The sequence below is a fragment of the Hyperolius riggenbachi genome, chromosome 9 (genome assembly GCF_040937935.1).
Source record: "Hyperolius riggenbachi isolate aHypRig1 chromosome 9, aHypRig1.pri, whole genome shotgun sequence".
Lineage (NCBI taxonomy): Eukaryota > Metazoa > Chordata > Amphibia > Anura > Hyperoliidae > Hyperolius > Hyperolius riggenbachi.
Window position 1 is genome coordinate 133,820,458 of NC_090654.1, and position 25,993 is coordinate 133,846,450.

A 25,993-nucleotide genomic window follows, 5' to 3' on the forward strand; every position below is an offset into this window, starting at 1 on the left:
CGAAAGCCTGGCTGTGTCGCGCCTCGTTGCACATGCGTTCCGGCATTTTCCCCGGCGAGCTCCTGCCAGGCCACGCATGTGCGATGAAGCGCAACTCAGACAGGCTTTTGTGCACTATCGCAGGTGACAGGAGCCACCCGGGGAGATGGAAGGAAGCCCCAGGTAAGTATAGCACCTAAGACGCTTCTGGTCTTTAACTGTGCTGTACTCATTTTGCAACAGCAGTCAAAATATAATTTATCAAACAAACAAATAAACTGAAGTGGAAGTCAATCTGCAGCTGAGGATCATACGACTCATGATGAGACACAACACAACTGCCTGACCCTGATTTGCGTAACTCTCTGAGGATCAGACACAACCGCCTGCCAATGTTTAAGCCAATAAAAAGCATGCAAATCCCCTGCTTCTCCTGCTTCTCTATAAAGCTAATCTCTGTAACGAATTTAAGAGAATGTTTGCAGCGAAACGGGGGAAAATTATAAATTAAAATATGAAACATTATTTTAAAGAATAGAGCGCACAGCACAACTAATGGCATGAAAACTGCGGCGAGACGGGCAGCAAGAGACTGAAGTCAAGCGAGAGAATTCGAGGGGAGAGGGACACATCTGAGCAATATAAAAAAAAAGGAGATAAATTTAGAAATAAGGGCAGAGAGAGAGAAGAGGAGGAGGGAAACAATTGCAGAATAGAGGGATAGAAGAAATTGGAAGTGACAGACTCACAGAGGAGAGAAGGGAAGATAAACACTGAAGGGGACAACAGGACAGGAAGGGGCGCTTGTTTTGGAAAGCCCCCCTGAGCTGTTGCTCCAGCCAAACTTTTCCAGTTGGCAGAGGAATTCCAGGGGGGTAGAAGGAGGGCTCGGTATCCCCCCCACAGAGGGAGGAGCTCACCCCTTTTTCCAGCTCTTGTTTCAACAAGTGCTGCTCTGGCCAACAGCGGAATCAGCGATTGACACTGACACAACTTGCTGCCGTTATTCCCTATACCGAGGCCTGCTGCAGGTCCCCCGTGAGAAAAGATGGGCAGAGGGGTGAGTTGTGGAATGATTTCTCCTTTACTTGTATTGTGATGTGCTCAGGTGCTGTAAGCGCTAAGCTATAGGTGGGTCAGTGTCACTGGGCATGCAAAGCACAATAGGATACCACAGATATCTCTGCTGAACCGTCATACTGCAAACATACACGCTATGCTGAGCAAGGCAAACGGGTTCTTTCCTAGTGAGAGGGGAGAGGAGATTTCATCTGAAGTCATCATATCTCTGGGGAAAATGGTAGTAACTGGTCAGGGAAGTCCTATCTGTGCTCATCTGTCTATTCTAACCTGTCTGTCTACAAATGAGGTTCCCATAACATTTCCATAGAGCCCAGGGCCAAAGCACCCTCCTCATGGATGAGTGGACATGGTGATATGTAATCTACAGCACCCCATAATACATACAGCAGATGTTTCATGAAAACATGTAGTCATCCCACCCCAATCATGTATGGTTCTCACCACTGTATCATTAAATAGGGCAGTTAACAGTTTAAGAACTATGGATTCCTCTTAACCCTGGGACCCTAGCAGCTGCTTTGGAATTTATGCTTATTGCCATGCCCTCCTATCTATCTAATCTCTCTATCTAGTTTTCATCCATCGCTCCCTCTCTGTTTCTATGCACCTTGCCATCCTCCACCCACTCCCCTCCCCCTCCACATACACAAATCTCATACACATACATCTATCGCTATCTATCTGTTTGTCTATTTCTCCCACACTCTATTTCTATAAATCTATCCAGCCTCATCATGCCTATAGATATGTATTTGTCTGTTTCTCTCTATTTGTCAGTCTTCCTTTCTGTGTATCTATATTATTTATGTATGTATGTCTGTTCATCTATCTATTTCTCTTTTTCTCTATGCATCCATTCCTCCCTCCCTCCCAGTCTCATCTAGAAGACTATCTATCTATCTATCTATCTATCTATCTATCTATCTATCTATCTATCTATCTATCTATCTATCTATCTATCTATCTATCCATCTATCTCTTTGTCTATTAATGTATCTGTCCAGTACTATCGGTCTCTCCCTCTTCTGTTTCTATGCATCTGTACATAAAAACAGAGTCCCCAGTCAGTCTATCTATTTTCTATCTATACAACATCTGTCTATTGATTCCCCCTTTTCTGTTTCTAGGCATCTATCCAACCTCACCTGTCTATTTACCCACTGTATCTATCTAGCAGCCATACTTGCATGGATTTTCCTGTGTGATTCCCATCAAATTCCATCATTGATCTAATCTGCCAGAAATCTATTGCCTATTGCAACATGTCCAATCAATCGAATTGCAATCGATTCTGACCTAAATTAGTTGAAAGTATCAATCAGACAGGACGAAAAAATGTAGGTCAGTCGGGGGCAGGGCAGGAGCGGTGGTTGATTGATGGGCCTCAGCAATGCATTAATTTTAGATGTGCAGTATGTGAAAGGAATCAGTCACAATCCGATCAGATTCTGATCAGTGAGTAATTGGTATGATTGATCATTTTTATCAGTTTTGGCCATAAATCGATCAAATTTACGATGAAAGGGTCATGCTGGGGAACTGATCTCCAGCAAATCAATTAGTGTATAGGCACCTTAATTCTCACTCTGTATCCATCCACCTTCTCACATCTATCTATCCATCCCATTTCTCACATCTATTTATTGGCCTGATACACTAAACAGTGGTAATATTGCTGTGCGTAGACAGCGCTTGGCAATATTACCGGTACTACTGCCAACAGTGTACGGCGCGTTATGCAATTAGCGCAACCAGCGGTACCCGAATAACATGAGCTATGGTAACACCCGTTATGCTGTTTGCATAGTGCCCATTACCGTAGCAACTATTACTACTCGGGTAACTCGAGTAAAGTGGGTCACGCTAATAATGTAACACATGGTACACAGCTGGCAATAGTAACAGTAATTTTCTCCTCACGTTAGTGCATTAGGACCTATTAATGTATTTTCACATTTAGGGTTGGTTCACACGGACGCATGGCGGTGTTTACCGCCAAGCGTTAGGGACTCGTCGGCTAAACGCTCACATTCGGTTACTGTCGATTGCGCAAACGCGGCGTTACTATCCCGATATACCATGTAGTTTCAGCTGGCCCTAGAAGCCAACGAAAACCACTGATCGCGACGTGAAGCCAACGATCGCCGTACTGCCGCCCCCCGAACGAGTTGTCACAGGACGATGGAAGCCGACAGATGTCTGTGTGAACCAGCCCTTAGCTCTTTCTTTCTTTCTTTCTATCTAGCTATCTTTGTATCCATTTCCCCTTGTCACATTTATCTATCTATACCTAACTCTGGGCCGAAATTGAGCTCTGGGATCAAGTTGTGGGCCAACCTCATTGTCTACTGGCTACCTTCCTCCCTTATAAAGTTCCCTGGTGTCTAATAGCCCCCCTCCATCCCCTATACGGTATCCTGATGTTTATTGGTCCTCCCTCAGCTATACAATTCCCTGATGTTTAGTGGTCCTCCCTCCCCTATACAGTTTTCTTATGTTTAGTGGCCCCCTCCATCCCCTAGACAGTTTCCTGGTGTGTAGTGGCCCCCTTCCCTCTCTTATACAGTTCCCTGGTCTCTAGTGCTGTCCCATTCCTCATTTGGCTCCCCTGGTGAGCTAGGGCTCACTATCCAATATAGCTTCTCTGGTGGTCTAGAGTGGGCCAAACATAATGAAAAGTGGGAAAACCACCTGAGGGCCAAATCTGATAGCTCCAAGGGCCAGATTTGGCCCGCGGGACGGAGATTGACATGTATGAGCTAGTATGAATTAAAAATTCCCGATGACACATGAGTTATTTCTGTAGCCTAAAGTTCTAACCTAGATTGTACGTGTCAGTATATGAATATTAGTTTAATCTCAGCAGAATCTCAGTTGTACATTTAATAGGTAATCCCTTTTCACTAGCTTGGTGATCTCCAGGAAGCTTGCTCTGAATGTCTGCTGTGGGGGGCTACTTGTCATTTCTGATCCTAGTATCGCCCTATTTAAGAGGAACTGTTGCGAAAATCTTAAAATGTAAAATACATACAAATAATTCTCCCATGTGGCTGTCACTTACAGTAAGTAATAGACATCTGACATTACCGACATATTTTGGACTAGCCCATTTTCTCATAGGGAGTTCTTAGGGCTTTTTTTTAATTTTTAAAAGCACTTACTGAACGGCAGTTGCTCTGTCCAACTTCCAAAATAGTGTGCAGCAAGCAGGGAGGCTAGCCAGCATCTTTGTATTTATCATTTTCAGAGAATGTCTTTATAAAGAATAAAGGCCATGCTGAGAATCCTCCATGAAGAGATGGACTAGCCCAAAACCTGTCGGTAATGTCAGATTTCTACTACTTACTGTAAGTGACAGCAACATAGGAGAAAATTAATTTATGGCTCATTTTACTCGGGGAGAAATGTACTTCTTATTAGTATGTGTTTAAAATTTTAAGATTTTTGTGACAGTTCCTCTTTAATAAGCCAAAATATCCAGATGACTCATTACAATTTAATGCCTCTGTGAGGCAAGCTATTGTAATGCCAGATTTATTTTGTATGTGAATAATTCACTGCAGTGATCAGACACAGAGAACTGCTTTTCTGGTTCAGAGTTACACATTTATAAAAGGTCTCAAAAATGCTGATTTTCCTCTGTTGGTTACTCAACAAAGACAGTGCTGTTATTTACGGATTACCAGTTCTATATCCTGGCTTTGTGTGCTCCCAATTTCTGCTTCCGCCGCACCTACACCCAGCTGTCCAATGACAGCTGAGCTCCGTGCGCCAGTCAGGAGACAATTTCGTTGGCCAACGGACAATAAACAAAAAAGTCTCTGGTCCTTAAACTGAACCCTAGGTGAGAGACATATGGAGGCTGCCATATTTATTTCCTTTTAAATATAACCAGTTCCCTGGCAGTCTTGCTGACCATTCTGGTATCAGTAGTGTCTGAATCACACACCTGAAACATGCTAATCTGCATGCTTGTTCAGGGTCTATGGCTAAACGTATTGGGCTAGGTTTACAGTGTTTGTGTTGCCTCACATAAAGCGAAGCCTACAGTCAATGAAAAGTATCCCCCATTGTTAATGTAAGGGTTTAGTGGTAATGAACTGCATAACTTTGCATATGTGGTGCATTGCAATGTGAATAGCTGAGCTACAAAGCGTCGATATGCCGTAATGCAATGCACCACTGTGAACCTAGCCAGTGAAACAGCAGGACAGCCAGGCAATGTGCATTGTTTAAAAGGTAATAAATATGTCAGCCTCCATACGTTTCTCACCTCGTATTCCCTTTAAGGGCCAGAGCCACATCTTCTGGAACTAGCACCATAATATTTTTATTTGGCTTCATGTATCCCTGACCTGTTATGCGCTGGACAAAGAAATACAGAAGCAGAAGGTCCGCACTTGTCCAAGGGTCAAAATCTTTATTAGGACATATCAAATAACAATGTATGCTGGGAGCTGTAGTCTCCGTCAGAGCATGCTGGGAGCTGTAGTCTCCGTCAGAGCATGCTGGGAGCTGTAGTCTCCGTCAGAGCATGATGGGAGCTGTAGTCTCCGTCAGAGCATGCTGGGAGCTGTAGTCTCCGTCAGAGCATGCTGGGAGCTGTAGTCTCCGTCAGAGCATGCTGGGAGCTGTAGTCTCCGTCAGAGCATGCTGGTAGCTGTAGTCTCCGTCAGAGCATGCTGGGAGCTGTAGTCTCCGTCAGAGCATGCTGGGAGCTGTAGTCTCCGTCAGAGCATGCTGGGAGCTGTAGCTGTACACACCATACTTTTCGGACAAAGAAATAAAGGTAAAATTTAGACTTTTCAGAGTTTGTATTCCTGATCAGCAAGTCTTCTGTAATATGAGTGCTTCAGTAGGTGACATGCCTATAGAAGCCAATGGTCTTTAAAATACATCTGAGACCAATGCAACACAAGAATTTATACTTACCCCGGGCTTCCTCTAGCCCTTTGTAGTCCGTGGGGTTCCTCAGTCAGTCCTATCCCCTCTGTTCTGCCTCTGTCAGCCCAGGTAGATGGGGACTACTGTGCATGCATGACCCTCATTGGTCATGCTCCCATAGCAGGAGTGTTCTGCACCTGCACAGTTAGTTAAGGCTTATAATAGCGCAGGCGCAGAACACACCGGACCACAGGAGCGCGTCCAAGGAGTCTTGTGGCCAGGGCAGCACATGCGCGGTAATCCATGATTGGCTCAGTCAGGAACTTTACTGGAGCTGACTGCAGAGGAACGGACTGGACTAGACGGACAGTGAGGAAGCCCACGGACTACAGGGGACTGGAAAATGCACCAGGTAAGTATAATGCTAGGTTCACAGTGGTCAGTTACATAACGCACACGTTAAAATGGTTAAAATGTGTGTGAACTGCAATGGAGACTGGACATAAACATGAATACAAAGCCTACATGCAGCGAGTTAGAATACCGTGATCAGTTACAACGCAGTACTGTGAACAGGCCCATAGAATTGTATGAGCAGCGACATGCTGAATCTGCAACGTAACTGAGCACTCTGTACTATTAAGTCTTCGGTCAAGCAGAGAAAAGTCTGTATCTCACTTTTCATACTTAGGAGGCACAGTGAATTCAGAAAAACATGTTTTTTTCAAAGCAGCCGATCAGAATGCATGACTGCAACTGAAATCTGTGGGCTACAGGTAGCCAACCACTGCTCCTAAAATGGACTTGAAAAAAGTAGATAATATGGATAGGGACTGGTTTGCAAAGATTTATAAATCGTGTTTTGTTTTCGTGTGTCGAATGCCCTTCTCAGCCTAACCCTGTACAAAATGTTCCAACATTCAGGACCACAATCTATGTAGCAGCTAGCCCGATGAGTGTCACAGGCAATACAGCATTAACTAAGCTGACAACCCATGTCCACACACAAATGGAGATCTGCCACCATGGTTGTGAACTGTGAACACAACCTGGATGTCAGTTCTGCAAAGTACATTTATGTTTAACCCCTTTCTCTAAGAACTCCAATACGGGTTAGGGATCAAATGGTAGATTCTGATTGGTAACTAGAGATGGTTATGGAGATGCAATTATTCTAGGTTTGCATGCAAAGAGCATGCAACTCACAACTGAGCCATTTAAATTCAGGAGCTACTGAGAGTGTTTGACTCAGTTTTAAGTTGCAAGCTCTTTTAATGCAAGCTCAGAATATGCGCAGCTCGTACCATAGTTATCTAGGTTGAAAAAAGACGTGTCAATCAAGTTCAATCTCACAAATCATCTCCCAGACTGGATCAAGGTATCATCTACATCTAGCAGTCATAGCAGCAAATGTGCTTTAAAGTAAAAAAAAAAAAATCTAAGCGGCAGAAGCGCATCTGCTCATGTCCTGAGCGGATATGCTTACCACAACGTTTATGCATGCGCTGCATTTGCACTCTAGTGTGAAGGAGGCCTAACTAGTTATCAGCCAGTATCCCCAACACGTTCTCCAAGTCTCTTGTTCCTAGCCAAATGTCATTGATTTTATATGGTCAGCGCCACGGAATACCGGTATGTTGACACTTTATAAATCAATAATAATAATATGTTGCACTGCTGCTGGCAAGTCCAAGGTGCATGACTTTACATTTATCAACATTAAATTTAATCTGCCATATGTCTGCCCATATATCCATGCTGTCAAGATCATGTTTTAATATGTCACTATCCTGTCAGTGTTTTCGTACTATCTGCAAAGATGGCTGCATTACTGTGTATTCCATCCACTAGGTCATTAGCCCTTTCCAATCCATTTGTACAATCACCCACATCCGCCCCAATACTTACATTTTTTTTTTGCTGTGTGGTGAGGACGTGGGTGATCATTGGGTGGTGAGTGGCGGGGACTCGGTAGGGCATCTACCTCTTTGCACAGTCTGAGGAGGTGACCTGGTATCAGGGAAGGGGAGTGGGCCAGTGCCAGCTTGCTAGCTGTAGCTCTGCCACCCATTGCACTTGCACTAGCGTAATTCCACCATCACACGGCGCAGCATCAAAGTGTCGGACTTTGTCTGACACTTTAATTCAAGCAGCCTGAGGCCATGTTGGACTAGCGCCCCTAGCGGCGAGTCCAAATTCACCCAACGTAATATTGATATTACATGGCACAGCAGTGGAGCATGGGGTCGGTGGTAATCAACTGTTGGTCTTAGTCCAAAACTTCGATTAAAAGGGGCCGATGTCCTGCCAAACTAGATCCAACAACAGCATCCCTAGCGGCAGCCTTGTCTTCCTGTGTTGGACTATGTCCGACATTAGTGCAGATCTGGAAAATGCCAATGTTGGACAAAGTCCGACACACAATCGGAAAACGTAAAGTAAGTACTGATCTTAGATAGTAATCATCTCTTGATAACTGAGGTTGACCTAGCTGTTTTAATCCCAAAGATGTAGCAGTTCACATTTCCCTCTCCTGATATAGGCAGGAAGGCTGGAAATTATGTAAAAGTTCTGAAAAGTTCACAAAGACTGGAGTAATGTTGAAACTATCAGTCTATGTTCACAGAGGCACATTGCAGTGCGACATAACTGCTGCATTGTAACGCCGAATGTCACACTGCAATGCAACACCTACATCACCGCGACATTTACAGTGCAGCTGGTATGGTGCAGGCTAACCACTTGCGGCATCCCAACGCACTGCATGTGAAAATGTCAGTGATGCCCCTTTCACACTGGCACAGTGCGTTACCCTGTTTAGCCGCAGGGTAACGCTATGACAGTGTGAGTCTATGGGGCATTTCATAGCTGGTGTGGTGTGATGTGCCGGAAGTCACTAATTTGACAAGCGGGCAACAGTGCTTAGGGGTTACCATGCGCAGTGACATGCGGCAACTAGAAGTCATGTAAATCTATGGCGACGCAGCTTTTTTTTTTTTATTATTGCTGATCACGTTGCAGCGCAGAAGCATATTTTATTCAATACACTTCCGTGCAATTCTAATTTTGACCACAGGAAGTGAGCAATAGAGAGCCTCACTTCCTGCTTGGCTTGCAGCCGGAAGGGAGATTACCGCGCATTGCGGCAGTAATCTCCAAAGGCTATTTTCAGTGTTGCGGTGCAATCATCACACCGCAGCGCTCCTATACCGCCGGTTGCCAGACTGAAACTGGCCTGAAGCATATTTTTATCGACTGTATACTTCACTGTGTGTGACGGGGCACACAGGTAACTTGAATTTTTTGTTCTGTGAACACAGCCTAACAAATATTTTTCTTCTCCTCTTGCTCAGTTATGTTCTAGTCTACATTTATAAATAAATAATAAAAAAAGCAGTTGAATGCTGCTTTGATTTTATTTCCATATGGTAATGGTTACCACATGAGGTGGTAACCATAAAACAACAATAATCCATTTGTGGTGTACTTTGGAGTTAGGAATATTTATTTATTTCTTGTATTTATAAAGCGCCAACATATTATGCCGCGCTGGACATTAGTTTAGGTTACAGACAATATTTAGGGGTGACATACAGCAATATAACAATACAGGAATACAAGAAAGACCAGATCGTGCAGCACAGTGTGAGTACAAGGTAATGCTTAGTTAGTCACTGGATGGGAGATTAGGCAAGTTAGGTTCACTCAGATGCATAGCATGGGTTCACAGTAATGGAGGTGCATGATCAGGTAGGACACAAAAGGAGGAGGACCCTGCCCAAAGGCTTACAGTCTAGAGGGAGAGGTAGGGACATGAAACGTAGGGACCAGAGTTCAGCTGTGGGTTTAGAGCACTAGTGAGGGGTGGTAGGCCAGAGTGAAAAGGTGAGTTTTGCGGGCCTTCTTGAAGATGTTGAAGGAGGCGGCTGCCCTAATGGGTGGAGGTAGGGAGTTCCATAGTGTCAGAGCAGCTCTTGAGAAGTCCTGGAGGCGTGCATGGGACTGGGTGATGCGGGCGGGGGGGCATTTAGGCGAAGTTCATTGGAAGAGCGGAGTGAGCGGCTAGGTGTGTACCTCTGAGTAGGATCGGAAATGTAGGTTGGACAGGTTTTGTGGACAGATTTGTAGGCCAGACACAGTATCTTGAATCTGATTCTGGACTGGATAGGAAGCCAGTGGAGGGATTCAAGGAGGGGATCCGCCGTGGTGGATCAATGGGAGCAGTGGATAACTCTGGCTGCCACATTCATGATGGACTGCAGTGGGGCTGTTCGGGTCATAGGGAGACCAGACAGAAGGGCATTGCAGTAGTCAAGGCGGGATATTATGAGGGCATGGATGAGGAGTTTGGTGGTGGCAGAGGTCAGGAAAGGGCGAATCTGTGACGATCGGTGTCAGCTAGAACAGATGTTCTGATTATTGGCGATCTGCAGTATCACCAATAATACAGATGTCATACCCGACCATGTGGTGATCTGCAGACTCACCAATAATACAAGTATAGCAAGTCACAGGACACTGGAAAATAAGTGTGAAAACAACTGAAATCAAGATTCACAACGTAGTGGAAATGTCCACCACACGGCAATTCCTCAGAGGTGTGGTTACCTCTGAATGGGAACCCTGTGTGTGAGATCCTCCAACAGGGCAAAGGAGGAGTCTTGGCCTCTAGCAGTAACGGTCTGCTAGGGCAGTCGTCTCTGAGAGGCAAGCCTCAGAGATAACCCTACAGTGGGAGACGTTCCACTGAAGGGAGAAAGGTCAGGCAAATAGAGGTTCGGCAACAGTACAGACAGCGACAGTACAGAAACGAGAGACGAGAGAGTGGTCGGTAATCAGGCAAAGGTTCGGCAACAGAGAGGTAAGTGAAGGTACAAAATCGTAAGGCAAGGAGTAATCGGTAATCAGGCAAAAGGTTCAGCAACAGAGAGGTAAGTAAAGGTACAAAATCGTAAGGCAAGGAGTAATCGGTAATCAGGCAAAAGGTTCAGCAACAGGTAAGGCAGAAAAGCAGAAGTACAGAGTCGGGAGGCAGGATCAGAATCAGAGTTTAGCCAAAAGTCATACACAAGAAATCAAATACAATATGAGCAATATCCTAGTCTTCGGGTGAAATCCGTAGCATCAACACCAGGGATCTAGTCTAAGGTCTGAGCACTAGCACACGAGGTATTCACGACAGCAGACGAGGAGCAACTGACACACAGCTCCTTATATGCTGGGAGCGCTTCTGCAGTGCCACCCAGCCACCCAGCCAATCCGACAGCTAGCTGGAGTCAGCTGACCGGCAAGTCCTGCCGCCGGGTGTGCGCACGCGTAGCCCGTGCTCTGTATGCGCCGAAGGACCTGTGTGTGACAACGAGGCAGGGACCATCGCTGGCTGACATGCGGAGACGGCGTTCATGCCGCTCTCCGCTGCGGCGGCATCCCCGCCGCCTGTTACAGTACCCCCCCCCCCTTGAGGAGTGGACTCCGGACACTTCCTACAAGGCTTCTCGGGATGTGCCTTATGAAAGTCTTGTCTTAACTCCTCAGCATGGAGACGATGACTCGGCACCCAAGATCTTTCCTCTGGCCCATAACCCTTCCAATGAACCAGGTATTGCACAGAATTCTGTACAAAACGAGAATCCAAAATCCTTTCGATCTCATATTCTGGTTGGTCATCGACCATCACCAGGGGGGGGGGGGGAGGAACTCACATGCACCGCAGGTTTCAGTAAAGAAACATGAAACGACCTTACCCCTCTCATACTAGCAGGGAGATCAATTACATATGTGACTGCATTGATCTTTCTGGACACTGGGTACGGGCCAATAAATCGAGGACCCAACTTCGGTGACGGTTGCTTCAAGGCCAAATACCGAGTGGACACCAAAACCAAAACCATGTCCCCTGGTGAAAAGTTCCACTCTATAGATCGCCTCTTGTCTGCCTGTTTCTTTTGTGTCTGAAATGCCCTACCCAGGTTGTCTTTAACCAACCTCCAAATCTCCTTTAAGGCCTTTTGCCAATCTTCCAAGGCCGGGAAAGGAGTTGAAACCACGGGTAGTGGCGCAAACTTAGGAGATTTTCCTGACACTACCTGGAACGGAGAAAACCCAGTGGAAGAGCTTCTCAGGTTATTGTGTGCAAATTCTGCAAACGGCAAGAATTTGACCCAATCTGACTGAGCGTCGGCCACATAACACCAGAGGAATTGCTCCAAAGACTGGTTGACTCTCTCTGTCTGCCCATTGGTCTGTAGGTGGTAGCCCGATGAGAACGAAAGGTTCATGCCCAACTGGTGACAAAAAGCCCTCCAAAACTTTGAGACAAACTGGACTCCCCTATCTGACACCACATTCTCTGGAATACCATGCAGCCGGAATATGTGCCAAACAAAAAGATCGGCCAACTCTTGAGCTAAGGGGAGTCCTTTTAACGGAATAAAATGAGCCATTTTACTGAACCTATTGACTACCACCCAAATTACCGTTTTCCCCTCAGAACTGGGAAGTTCCCCCATAAAATCCATGGACAGGTGGGTCCAAGGTTCGTCTGGAACTGGCAGGGGTTGTAATGTACCTACTGATGCCTGACGAGAGGGCTTACTTTTAGCACATACAGCACACTCCCTCACAAACTCCTTACAATCCAGTGTCAGGGAAGGCCACCACACACATCTGGTTAGCAAATCCTGGGTTCGGGCAGCCCCAGGATGCCCAGCATTCTTATGGGAGTGAAAGAGCTGAAGGATTTGTAGGCGAAAAGGAAGAGGTACAAACATAACCCCTGCAGGTTTCCCTTCAGGGATATCTTGTTGATAATCACCCAGAATAGTGACCCAGTCTTCCCAGGTATCAGTAACTGCTAAAACCACCTTTTGAGGTAATATGGTCTCTGGGGTTGAATGTTGCACTGTCTCAGGTTCAAAGCATCGAGATAAGGCATCAGCCTTGACGTTCTTATTGCCTGTGGTATATGTAATAATAAATTTAAACCTACAGAAAAATAAAGACCAGCGGGCCTGACGGGGACTGAGCCTCTTGGCCCCTTCAATGTACTCCAAGGTTCTTGTGGTCTGTATAAACCATAATAGTATGCTCTGCCCCTTCCAGCCAGTGACGCCACTCTTCGAAGGCCAACTTAATAGCCAGCAGTTCCCGATTGCCAATATCATAGTTTCTCTCCGCCGGAGAAAATCTAAGGGAGAAAAAAGCGCAGGGGTGCAGTTTACCCTGTGAACCTGAACGCTGAGACAATACAGCTCCAACCCCAACCTCTGATGCATCCACCTCCAAAATGAAAGGAAGGGTGACATCTACATGTCTCAGGATTGGTGCAGAACAAAATAACTTTTTCAGAGTGGCAAAGGCTACCTGCGCCTCTGACGTCCAACGATGTGGATCAGCCCCTTTTTTGGTAAGGTTGGTAAGGGGAGCTACTATTGAGGAAAATCCTTTGATAAATTTCCTATAATAGTTGGCAATACCAAGAAATCTTTGGAGTGCCTTCAATCCTACAGGTTGAGGCCACTCCAAGATGGCTGAAACCTTTTCTGGATCCATCGAGAAACCCGCAGTGGAAATGATGTAACCCAGAAAAGGAACCTTAGTGACCTCAAAGAGACACTTCTCCAGTTTCGCATATAGCAAATTCTGTCTCAGTTTCCTTAATACGAACTTGACATGTTTACGATGCTCGGAAAGGTTTGGGGAATAGATCAGTATGTCGTCAAGATAAACCAAGACGAATTTTACCAATACCTCCCTAAAAGCCTCGTTAATCAATTCTTGGAAGACAGCAGGGGCGTTACACAGCCCGAAGGGCATAACCAAATATTCGTAATGCCCGACGGGCGTGTTGAAGGCCGTCTTCCTTTCATCACCGTCCCTGATGCGTACCAGGTTGTATGCCCCACGTAAGTCTAACTTGGAAAAAATACTGGTGTTGGTTATTTGAGAGAACAGATCGTCTATCAAAGGCAAAGGATAGCGATTCTTTATAGTGATTTTGTTTAGACCTCGATAATCAATACAAGGCCTAAGGCCACCGTCCTTCTTTTGCACAAAAAAGAACCCGGCCACGGCCGGTGACCGGTAAGGACGAGGAAACCTTTGGCCAGGTTTTCCTTTATGTACTCCTGCATGGCCAGCTTTTCAGGACCTGAAAATTATAAAGATGACCTCTTGGGGGCATACAACAAGATCTTAAGTCTATGGGGCAATCGAAACTCCGATGAGGTGGGAGTTTATCCGCGGACTTGGGACAGAACACGTCAGCGAATTCTGCGTATTGCCTAGGCACTCCTTTAACCTCTACCTTGGTGGCATGAATAGCAACCCTCTCTAAACAATGATGACGGCAGTGGAAAGTAGTAAGGAAGGTCCGCAACGATGTCTCTTTCCAATGCTCAATCTTTATTCAGGACATATCCTCATGACAGTAAAAAAGCACAGCTGACATGTTTCGGGCCAGACATGCCCTTAATCATAGCTAAGAGACATCGTTGCGGACCTTCCTTACTACTTTGCACTTGGACTGGATTGAGCAGCTAAGGGTCCAGCACTGTCTCTGGCAGCTCACAGTGCAGCGGTGAACTTTCCCTTATCACGATGACGGCAGTGGGTTGACCAGCTCAGGAGCTGACCTGAGGCCCAGTCTATCTGAGGTGAATGGAGTTGCAACCAGGGCATCTTGAGGATGATGGTAGAAGTTGGCATTCGTAGCACGAGGAACTGTAACTTTTCCTTATGTAAAACCCCTATAGTACATAACAACACCGGGGTCTGTGAGAGGGGCTGTCTGTATTGTAAGGGAGAGTCATCCACTGCAGTGACTACTACTTGACGGTCTAACGAATGTAATGGAATTCCCAATCTTTTTACAAACTCGTAGTCAATAAAATTGGCCGCCGAGCCGCCGCGGAGCCAGAGTCCACAAAGGCCTCAGTGCAGGCGACCCGGTCTTCCCAAGAAATAGAACAAGGTAAGAGCAAACGATTATTGCTTAGAGGTAACGTCTGCTCGCCTAGGGTACTACCTCCAACTACTCCTGGGCGGCAGAGTTTCCCGACTTCTTGGGGCAATTTTGTACAATGTGACCCTCCTCTGCACAATACAGACAAAGCCTCTCAGACCTTCTGCGATCCTTCTCCGCTTGTGTCAAGCGGGAATGTTCTATGTGCATCGGTTCATCTGTTGATGTGGAGGGAGAGGAGGCAGCGTAAGAAACAGATCTTACTGCACTCTTCCCACGAGTTTGTCGCTGATAGCGTAGCCGGCGGTCAACTCGCACAGCCAGCGAAATAGCATCATTGATAGATTTGGGTTCAGGGTGTCCCAACATTAGCTCAGAGACTGCATCTGACAGGCCAGAAAGAAAGCAATCTAATAAAGCATAAGACCCCCACCTAGCCGACACAGCCCACCTTCTAAATTCAGCTGCATAAGACTCTACAGAATTTCGTCCCTGCTTGAGAGCCCTGAGTTTACTCTCAGCAGTGATCGAAACGTCCGGATCGTCTTATATGATGGCCAATTTTAAAGAATTTCTCAACTGAGGACAGGGCCTCATCTCCAGGAGGAAGATTATATGCCCAGGTTTGTGAGTCTCCTAATAACAAGGTTCTAATAAAAGTCACCCTTTGTTGCTCTGAACCTGACAAATTAGACCTTAACTCGAAATATGACAGTACCCGCCCAGCCAAACCGACAGCTAACTGGAGTCAGCTGACCTGCGAGTCAGCTGACTCTCCGTCTAGCTGCATAAAGGTCCTGCCGCCGGGCGCACGCACGCGTAGCCCGTTCCCTGTGTGCGGCCGAAGGACCTGTGTGTGACAGCGAGGCGGGGACCGTCGCCGGCTGACATGCGCAGACGGTGTTCATGCCGCTCTCCGCTGCGGCGGCATCCCCGCCGCCTGTTACAGAATCTTACAGATTAACATCTGTAAGGTGGAAGGTGGACGTTGCAGGACTTTGTGAGGTTTTGGATGTGGGGAGTGAAGGAGAGTGCGGAGTCCAGGGTGACGCCCAGACAGGGGGCTTGAGAGGTAGGGCGAATGGTAGTGTGGTTAACAGTGACATGCACATCTGGGAGGTTCATGGATGGCCGTGGTGGGAAGATCATAAATTCCGTTTTGTCTAGATTTAGTTTCAGGAACCTAGCGGACATCCAGGAGGAGATGGCTGATAGACAGGAGGAGACCTTGTCCATGGTAGTGGTGGATATGTCAGAGGTATGGAGGTAGATCTGGGTGTCATCTGCATACAGATGATAGTTAATACCCATGGAGGAGATAACCTTGCCAATGGAGGATGTGTATAGGGTGAACAGTAGGGGGCCAAGGACCGAGCCTTGGGGGACTCCTACCAAGAGGTGGTTGGGGGTGGACGAGGACTCATTGAAGGTGGTCGTGAAGGAGCGGTTGGAGAGGTAGGATGAAAGCCAGGTAAGGGCGAGATCGTGAATGCCCATGGACTGGAGGGACTGGAGGAGTAGGGGATTATCTACTGTGTCAAAAGCTGCTGAAAGGTCAAGGAGGAGGAGAATGGAGTATTTGCCTTCAGCTTTAGCTAAGGCAAGGTCAATGACCACTTGGGTGAGAGCTGTTTCGGTTGAGTGGGCAGGCCGAAATCCAGATTGCAGTGGGTCTAGCAGTGAGTTGGCATTGAGGTACTGGGTCAGGCGTTTGTGAACCAGACGCTCAAGGAGTTTTGAGGTAAAGGGGAGGAGGGAGATAGGGCGGTAGTTGGAGGGTAGCGAGGGGTCGAGGAAGGGTTTCTTGAGCAGGGGCAGTACTGTTGCCTGCTTGAAGTCGGAGGGGAAGGTACCTGTGGATAGGGAGAGGTTGAACAGGGTAGTGAGGACTGGGGCCAATTCCATTAAGTGAGGCTGAAGTAGATCAGAAGGGATGGGGTCAATGGGGGAGGTAGTGGTATGGGAAGTCTGCAGTAGGTGGTTGACTTCCTCGGTGGTAGTAGGAGTGAAGGATGTGAGGGGAGGATAGGGTGGTGGAGGAGCTGGTTGGGAGGGGGTGGGAGGTGAAGATTGAAGATTGGATATTTCCTGACGGATGGAGACAATTTTGTTGGTGAAGTGGGTGGCTAAGTCTGTGGCAGAGAGGGAGGAAACGGATGGTGGGGGTGGTGGGTTTAAGCAGGGAGTTGAAGGTGTCAAAAAGACGCTGGGGATTGGAAGCTTGTGCTCCGATGAGCTTGGTAAAGTATTCCTGCTTCGCATGAGCAAGGGCAGTGTGGAACTGCAGCAGGTTAGTCTTGTACTGTAGGAAATCCTCGTTAAGTCTAGTTTTCCTCCATTTCCGTTCAGTGGCGCGTGTTTTCCTCTGGAGGTTGTGAGTATGGGTAGTAATATGATCTAGTCATTATAAATTTGCACCTGGGGCCATATGCAATTCACTTTTTCACCTGAGTTATCTCCTAGGTGATATTTTTAAACTTGTCAATAATATGCTTTTTAGTTTTAGTTTCAATCGTTTTTTATTTGGGTTTTTAACCTTTTTGGGGACCGACATAGGTTGAATCTACATCCAGCAGGTGGTGCTGGCCTGACTGGACGTTGATTCAACGTCTGCGCTATTAAACCGTCCCGACGCAATCGTGCACACCGGAGAAGGGAGATTAAGCTGTCATATGACAGCTGACATCTCCCCTCAGTGATCAGCAGCGATCGCGTATGGCTGCTGATCACGTGATCACTACGATTGCTGGCGGATCTTGGTGATCACTTTGACAGCGACGGCGGCAGGGGGGAAAAGAAGAGGATCCACTCACCTCCCTGCCATTCCAGCGACGATTGGCGCCCCCCTCTGCTCTGACCGGCATCTTTGCTCCTAATCCGCTCAGTTCCTGGTCCCGGCTTGATGATGTCATCAATCCGCGACCTGGAACTGAGCGCCATTAGGAGCAGAGATGCCGGCCGGAGAAGTGGGGGCTACTGCGGCTCATCGCTGGAGCCTGGAAGGTGAGTGATGGCTGCTGGTGAAAGGGGGGAGACCTACCACCATGGGGGGACACTGCCCAGCCAGCCACAGTGGGGAACCCACCGCCTGACCCCCCAAACGCGCGCACCCCCCTCCCACCGCAAAATGCCTGGTCCTTAAGGGGAGTTAGGCGGCTGGTCCCGAAATGGTTAAACAAGAAATCTTACAAACAGCCTGTTATAGGCACTTATAGTTGTTTACATAATGTTTACATTAACCTTTTCGGGACTGCGTGAATGAGATCCTACGCCGCACTTGTGGCTGTTCTAGCCTGATGCGGCGTAGGATCTACGCCGGCCCGCAGTTTCCGCTCCTGACGCGATCGTGCGCACCCGGAGGGGGAGATCAAGCTGTCATGTCATAGGACAGCCGACATCTCCCCCGAGTGATCAGCAGCCATCACGTATGGCTGCTGATCACGTGATCACTACGATCGCCGTCCGATCGTAGTGATCAGTTTGACAGCTGCGGCGGCAGGGGGGAAAAGAAGAGGATCCACTCACCTCCCTGCCGTTCCCGCGACGATCGGCGCCCCCCTCCGCTCTGGCCGGCATCACTGCTCCGTCTGACGTCAGCGCCGGGTCCCGGCTTGATGACGTCATCTGAACTGATCGTCGGACAGAACGGAGATGCCGGCCGGAGAAGAGGGTCCCGTGCGGCTCATCGCTGGAGCCTGGAAGGTGAGTGAAGGCTGCTAGCAGAAGGGGGGGCACAGGCCACCATGGGGGGACACAAATCCAGCCAGCCACAGACGGGATCTTGCCCCCCCAAACGCGCGCACCCCCCTCCCGCGCAAAATGTCTGGTCCTTAAGGGGGGGTAGGCGGCCGGTCCTGAAAAGGTTAATGATAGTAATATTAACAATGTAGTAATTATAGCAGTAATGACAAATAGTAAAATTACAATAACAATGATATAGTGCAGTGATGGCTAACCTTTCAGAGGCCGAGTGCCCTAACTGCGACCTAACATCGACTTATTTATCACTGAGTGCCAATCAGGTGGGGGGGGCGAAAAATGGGCGGTGGCCATGACATTGTATGGGCGGAGGTAACCTAATGATGTAACAGCGAGGCATAAGAAAGCAGTGTTTCCGCCATGATGTGGTGAAACGAGGATTCGCATCATGGGTGTGCAGAAACTGTGTGATGCTATTTATTAGTATACCCGCCGTAACCCCAAAGCAGCAAATATAGCAAACTATGATCAATAAATAATAAATGCAGCAACAGTTACCCCAGACGCCAGAAAATAAACGCAATGTGGGCAACATTTAAGAAGAAAATAACGCAATGTTGGTAACATTTCAGCAGAAAATCACGCAATGTGGGCAACATTTCAGCAGAAAATAATGCAGTGGGCAACATTTCAGCAGAAAATAAACGCAGTGGGCAGCATTTCAGCAGAAAATAAATGCATGTGGGTAGCATTTCAGCAGAAAATAATGCAATGTGGGCAACATTTCAGCAGAAAATAAACGCAGTGGGCCACATTTCAGCACAAAATAAACGCAGTGGGCCACATTTCAGCACAAAATAAATGCAGTGGGCCACATTTCACCACAAAATTAACACAGTGGGCAACATTTCAGCAGAAAATAAACGCAGTGGGCCACATTTCAGCAGAAAATAAACACAGTGGGCCACATTTCAGCAGAAAATAATACAATGTGGGCAACATTTCATCAGAAAATAAACGCAGTGGGCCACATTTCAGCAGAAAATAAACGCAGTGGGCCACATTTCAGCAGAAAATAAACGCAGTGGGCCACATTTCACCAGAAAATAAACGCAGTGGGCCACATTTCAGCAGAAAATAAACGCAGTGGGCCACTTTTTACCAGAAAATAAACACAGTGGGCCACATTTCACCAGAAAATAAACGCAGTGGGCAACATTTCACCAGAAAATAAACGCAGTGGGCCACATTTCACTGGAAAATAACGCAATGTGGGCCACATTTCAGCAGAAAATAAACACAGTAGGAGACATTTCAGCAGAAAATAAAAACAGTGGGCCACATTTCACCAGAAGATAAACACAGTGGGCCACATTTCACTGGAAAATAACGCAATGTGGGCCACATTTCAGCAGAAAATAAACACAGTAGGAAACATTTCAGCAGAAAATAAAAACAGTGGGCCACATTTCACCAGAAGATAAACACAGTTGGCCACATTTATCCAGAAAATAACTCAATGTGGGCAACATTTCACCAGAAAATAAACACAGTGGGCCTCATTTCACCATAAAATAAACGCAGTGGGACACATTTCAGAAGACATTAAACGCAGTGGGCCACATTTCACCAGAAAATAAACACAGTGGGCCACATTTCACCAGAAAATAAACGCAGTGGGCCACATTTCACCAGAAAATAAACGCAGTGGGACACATTTCACCAGAAAATAACGCAATGTGGGCAACATTTCACCAGAAAAATAAACGCAGTGGGCCACATTTCACCAGAAAATAAACGCAGTGGGCCACATTTCACCAGCAAATAAACGCAGTGGGCAGCATTTCACCAGAAAATAAACTCAGTGGGCAACATTTCACCTGCAAAAAAAGGAATGCACTCACCTGACAGAAGTCTCCTCTGCCGGCCGGCCTCTGGCGCGCAGCTCCCCAGACGATCCTCCTGCAGTCTCCCGCGCTGACAGGCAGAGATCAGGGCTACAGGAAGATGGTGCCCGAAGCCATGTACTGGAGACACAAATAGTCTCCAGTACAGGGCTTCGGACGCCATCTTCTCGTAGCCCCGCTCTGCCTCCCGGGAGACTGGAGGCTGGAGCGGGGCTGCAGGCTTTGAACTGGCGCAGTGTCTAGTAGATGCTGCGTCGAGTTCATGCAGCGTTGGCGTTCCAGCAGATTCGGCTACGCGTGACGGGTCTTGCGTGCCATAGGTTCGCCAACGCTGATATAGTGTATCTGGTCATAGAAAAACAATACAAATTACAAAGATATATATAATAATGTATTCATATAGTCATACAATGATGTTTTAGTAGTGGTTGTTTAATTGACTATATATTTCTATGAAATTAGTTATCGGTTTATGGAGCAGATCTCCCTGAGAGTTGGGGGACCAAAACCACCCTGCTGAACTATCAGGGGTCGCGTCCATCTAGATATATTCACATAGTCAACTTTATTTTCAGCTTGATGTTATTTAAGCATTGTTCTATACATTGCACCTATATATATGCCTACTTTATGTATCTATATGTACCCCAATGTTCAAGATCTATACTAACAACAATAATTGAGAATCATAATAAGGTAGTAAATGAACTTATCTTTATATAAAATGAAGCTGCAGAACGTAACAGTTATCTGAGAGAGAGTTTCCTCTAATAATCATGAATTGTAGTGTTTGGATAAACTAAGGACCATAAATCCACTCTTTTTGAAAAGTTTGCAGATTACCTGTTTTGATGGCCCAAGTTTTTTCTGCATAAAAGAGTCCACAATCTTGAGAATATCTTCTATTTGGGGAATTGTTTTAGACTTCACATTTTCAGCAATAATTTATAGCTGTGAAAAACGTGGTTAAAGATCAGCCTTTCTTTGGGGGGTAGTTCCATTGTCTTAAGGTGTAAAAGTGCCATGTGAGAAGGTATGTGTAAAAGGCTTACTGGACGTTTCCATTACTTGGATCTTAGGGCAGTCCCAAAAGATGTGCTCCAAAGAACCAAGTTGGCCACAATCCCTCCAACAGAGAGGAGAAGTTTATGCATCAAATTAGGCAATTTTCTCAGGAGTCAGATACCATATAATATGCCTTTTAAGCCACAGAAAGCAAGACAATACTAAAAGTCCTTTTTGGCCTACTCATTGGTACTTTTTTAGTTGAAAAGTGCTGGAAAGTTATTTTAAATCGAAGATGAAAAATTATCGTCTAGGAGGAAACTTGCATTTCTCACATTATTTGTGCATTGACCCAGATATAACCAGGGCCGGTTTAAGCAACAACGGCGCCCCAGGGCAAAAAAAACCTGGGGGGCCCCCCCAACATATACCCTGGAACAAAAATCGGCATTAGGGGACCTTTTTTGCAGCTGGTATAGTCAGGGTGTGAAGCCCCAATCGGTCAGAGCTCCACATTCTGGCTATCCCAGCCTGCATGGGGGACAACGGGTTAAAAAGTTTCAGGAGGGGGGGACCCCACATAATTAAAAAAAAAAAAAATTCCCACACTCTAAACATAAAAAAAAATTGGGAAAATAGGAAAAAATGCCAGGAATCTTCATACAGCCATATTGCGGCTGTATAGCGATCCCTGGCCAAAGCGCTGCGGCTGCGTATAGACCCCCTGGAAACCCCGTCAGGAAATTTATTGCACTTTCGTTTGTTGCATGTAAAATTACACTACCGTTAGGTTTGCTACTAAAAGTTACATTTACCGCATTTAAAACTATACTTTTTTCCTTCTAAACTTTAAAATCGATTTTCTCAAAAACTATAAGGTCTTTTTGAAAAATTGTTTTTTCCTCTTATTCCTAATGATCTCCTTAACATATCCTGCAAATTTAGGGTTTCTAGCATTTAAGGTGGATTTGCTATTAACCATTAAAGTCGGCAGGTTTTTTAATGTGTTTTTTTTCCTTTGAAACTTTAAAATCGATTTTCTCAAAAACTATAAGGCCGATTTGAACAATTTTTTTTCCTTTTGTAGCCACTGGGGGCCCCTACAAGCTCTGGGGCCCTGGGGCAGCTGCCTACTTTGCCTTAATGGTAGCGCCGGCCCTGGATATAACATGTAGGTGTTCATAAGTTGACCTCGCTTGGATGATTTTATCCAAAAGCGACTTCTTTTTCAAATGCTGTTTTCATGCTGCTGGGAAGCATGATAACAAATGAGTGAAGACTTTTCACCTGCTTCTAGCATAATTAGGGATGAGCCAGCAACATTTTGAAAATTAAGACCTGCAGTGAATCAGCCAAAATCTAAACCAAATTTCAGACCAAATTTAGCATTTTACTTTGAAGTCAATGACTCCGACTTCTGAAAGTCAGTAGCAAAACCACCATACATACCGTTATCGCCAAATTTGCTAGGTATGTTAGGGAGAATAGTGGGAACCAGTATTGGTGGTTTTTGAGAAAATCTATTTTAACCTTTTAGCAACTTCAAACGATATACCCCGTTTGAAGATGCTTTTGTAATGTAAACCTCTAACAGGGTAACTGGTTTGGCTGACTAGTGCAGGCAAAGTAGTGTGTGGGAGTAAGAAGCTATATTTACCTTCTCCGGCCGGCTTCTCTTCCTCCACCGGCGGCTCTAAACTCTCCGCAGGTCTTCTGGGTCCTGGTCACATCCGATCACATGATATGACGTGATCGGATCCAGGAGACCATGTCACCGTTACAGCGCCACCTGGTGGTGGAAGAGGGTGATGGAAGAGATTCTTCCATCACCCCTCTTCCACTACTGGATGGAGCTATAATGTTGGCACGGTCTCCTGAATCCGATCCCATGTCTGAGATGGGTGTAGCCAGTAATAGGTGGCCGCAGTATATGTAGGCAGGGATAAGTGTAGCCAGTAATAAGTGGCCGCAGTATAGGTAGCCAGGGATAGGTGTAGCCAGTAGTTGGTGGCCGTAGCATAAGTAGCCAGGGATAGGTGTAGCCAGTAGTAGGTGGCAGCAGTATAGGTAGCCAGGGATAGGTGTTGACAGTGGTAGGTGGCCGCAACATAGATAGCCAGGGATAGGTGTAGCCAGTAGTAGGTGTTAGCAGTATAGGTAGCCAGGGATAGGTGTAGCCAGTAGTAGGTGGCCGCAGCATAGCTAGCCAGGGATAGGTGTAGCCAGTAGTAGGTGGCAGCAGTATAGGTAGCCAGGGATAGGTGTAGCCAGTAGTAGGTGGCCGCAGCATAGGTAGCCAGGGATAGATGTAGCCAGTAATCTGTGGCCGCAGTATAGGTAGCCAGGGGTAGGTGTAGCCAGAAATAGGTGGCCGCAGTATAGGTAGCCAGGGATAGGTGTACGCAGTAATAAGTGGCCGCAGTATAGGTAGCGGGGGATAGGTGTAGGCAGTAATAGGTGGCACAGGTGGACAGGAAAGAGTGCCGACGATGTTATACTGCCTAAAATGTGCCCAGCTTACCAGCTATGTTTGCAGAGCTTGGACCGGGCACTGAGTGGCAGCAGGATAACGGAGAATGCCAGCGGGATACCAGAGAACATTCAGCGCTTTAGCGCGCAATACCAAAGAGGCAGACTTCAAAGGCTGTGTTTTGATTGGCCGGAGAAGAGCCCCGCCATTGAGGAAATCACTGTGCTCGCTCTTCTCAGCGTGCTGTGTGTGTGCTCCTGCTGCTGGGGGGAGCAGTCTCTGCGTTCTAGGCCGTGTCATCGTAGGACGCGCGTCAAATCCGGTGCCTGCGCAGTGTGTCAGCAAGCCTCCCGCAACCAGGAAATAGCTTCAGGAGCTTGCTTTTTCATGGAGGGAGACAGAGATGCGAAGCGGTGGCGACGATGAAGGAAAAAACTATTTTGTAAATGTGCATGGTATGATTACCATGGACATTGAAACCGTGGTATACCGTCAAACCGGCATACCGCGGCAACCCTGGTAACAAAACGGACAGTGTGCTGTCCCCCTCCCAAGCCTCTTTGACCCTGTCCCACCCATGCAGTCTGTTATACCCAGAATTCTCTATACTGTACATCATGGAACGGCGAGGAGTGGCACTGTGGCTGGGGTCCTGGCAGTTCAGCGTCCGGGGAGGGGGGGGGGGGGATGGGGTCAGCTCTGCTCAGCAATCATGATAAGAAATGGCAGAAGAAAGAAGGCTGAAGTTAAGAAGATTAAAGGAGAAGAAAGAAGTACAGTATACAAATGAAAATGATGGAAGAAGATAGAAGTATACAGAAAAAAGAAGTATAAAGATGAAATGCACCCCCCCCCCCCCCGATTTAAATGTATTTATTTTTTTATTCTAAATACATGGGGGATCAAATATCACCCTTTTATATATGTACCTGGTGTAATTGCCTTCTTAAAACAGAAGGACATTTGCAATAATTCAGTTATAAGTGAACATTTGTGGTTACCCACAATGCACTGCTACTAAATGTGCAAATGATCCCTTTTCGCCCTTGTTAAGCAAAGCAAGCATCCAGAACCGCTGGTGCATAGCAAGCCTATAGCTTTAAGTTTTACACAGCCATATAAAACCCACATGTAGACAGCCTGTTTCGGACTTTTGGTCCTCATCAGTACATGGCAGGGATTGATAAGGCTGTATGAAATAGGGCCTGGTGAGGGGTCAGACGCCTGGGGTCCCCTTAATATTAAAGTGGGCTCCTAGGTTCTACCATAAGAACCCCCCAAACTATCCTCACATGCATAGTGCATAAAGTCCATGTTACAGACAGGATTTTGTGGGACAGGAGTCTTTGCTGCCTCTCTCTTACAGAGACCTCTCCCTTTCTATACTATCAGCCACATGGGCTAATATAGCTCAGGCTCTGAAGCCACATGAGGTCTGTGCTCTGAATTGTGGCCATACCAGCCTGTATCAGTGACAAGGTGTTAAAGAGTCTTGGAAGGTAGGTCTTTTTAATTCAGACAGTAAGTAATATGCATATATGTATATATAGGTGATAATAGTGTGTGGGGCCTTTGCAGTTAACCAAAGAAGCTGGCACCATTAACTTCAATGCAATTGACTTTAAAAACAACTTTGCAGACCGGTCGGAGGTTTGCGGAAAGTCTCATGAGCATGACAGTGACAATTCCACTCATCCTTGTTTACCAACTTGCAGCAGTAGACGTTATATCAGATTCCATCAGGAGTGTGATCTAAAATCAGTCACACCACCACTCCCACTATCTGTTTATGGCTGAAGCAGTGCAAATCTATGCAATAGTCATCTAAACACTTCTCCAATCCCACCCTTCTACCCCTGATGTGATACGAATGCTCTTTCCTGTGCAGCATCTCTCCGGTGACATTGCAGGGTCCAGGCTGTACAGATGCGTCACTAGCTATTTAGTGCTCTTGGCTGACACTCCACCGAAGTGATCCATCAGGCTGATCACTGGCCAAGCAGC

At 46.5% G+C, this 25,993-nt stretch overlaps 1 protein-coding gene across 1 annotated transcript in view; it reads left to right on the plus strand.

The window, feature by feature from the left end:
- The first annotated feature begins 710 nt into the window (after nt 1-710).
- Nucleotides 711-25,993, plus strand: part of LOC137532709 (sodium/potassium-transporting ATPase subunit alpha-2) — a 138,509-nt gene continuing 113,226 nt past the window's right edge. Inside the window, exon 1 of the mRNA XM_068253540.1 lies at nt 711-1,039. Coding sequence (XP_068109641.1) covers nt 1,028-1,039 — 12 coding nt within the window. The 5' untranslated portion in view covers nt 711-1,027. The remainder of the gene's footprint in view (nt 1,040-25,993) is intronic.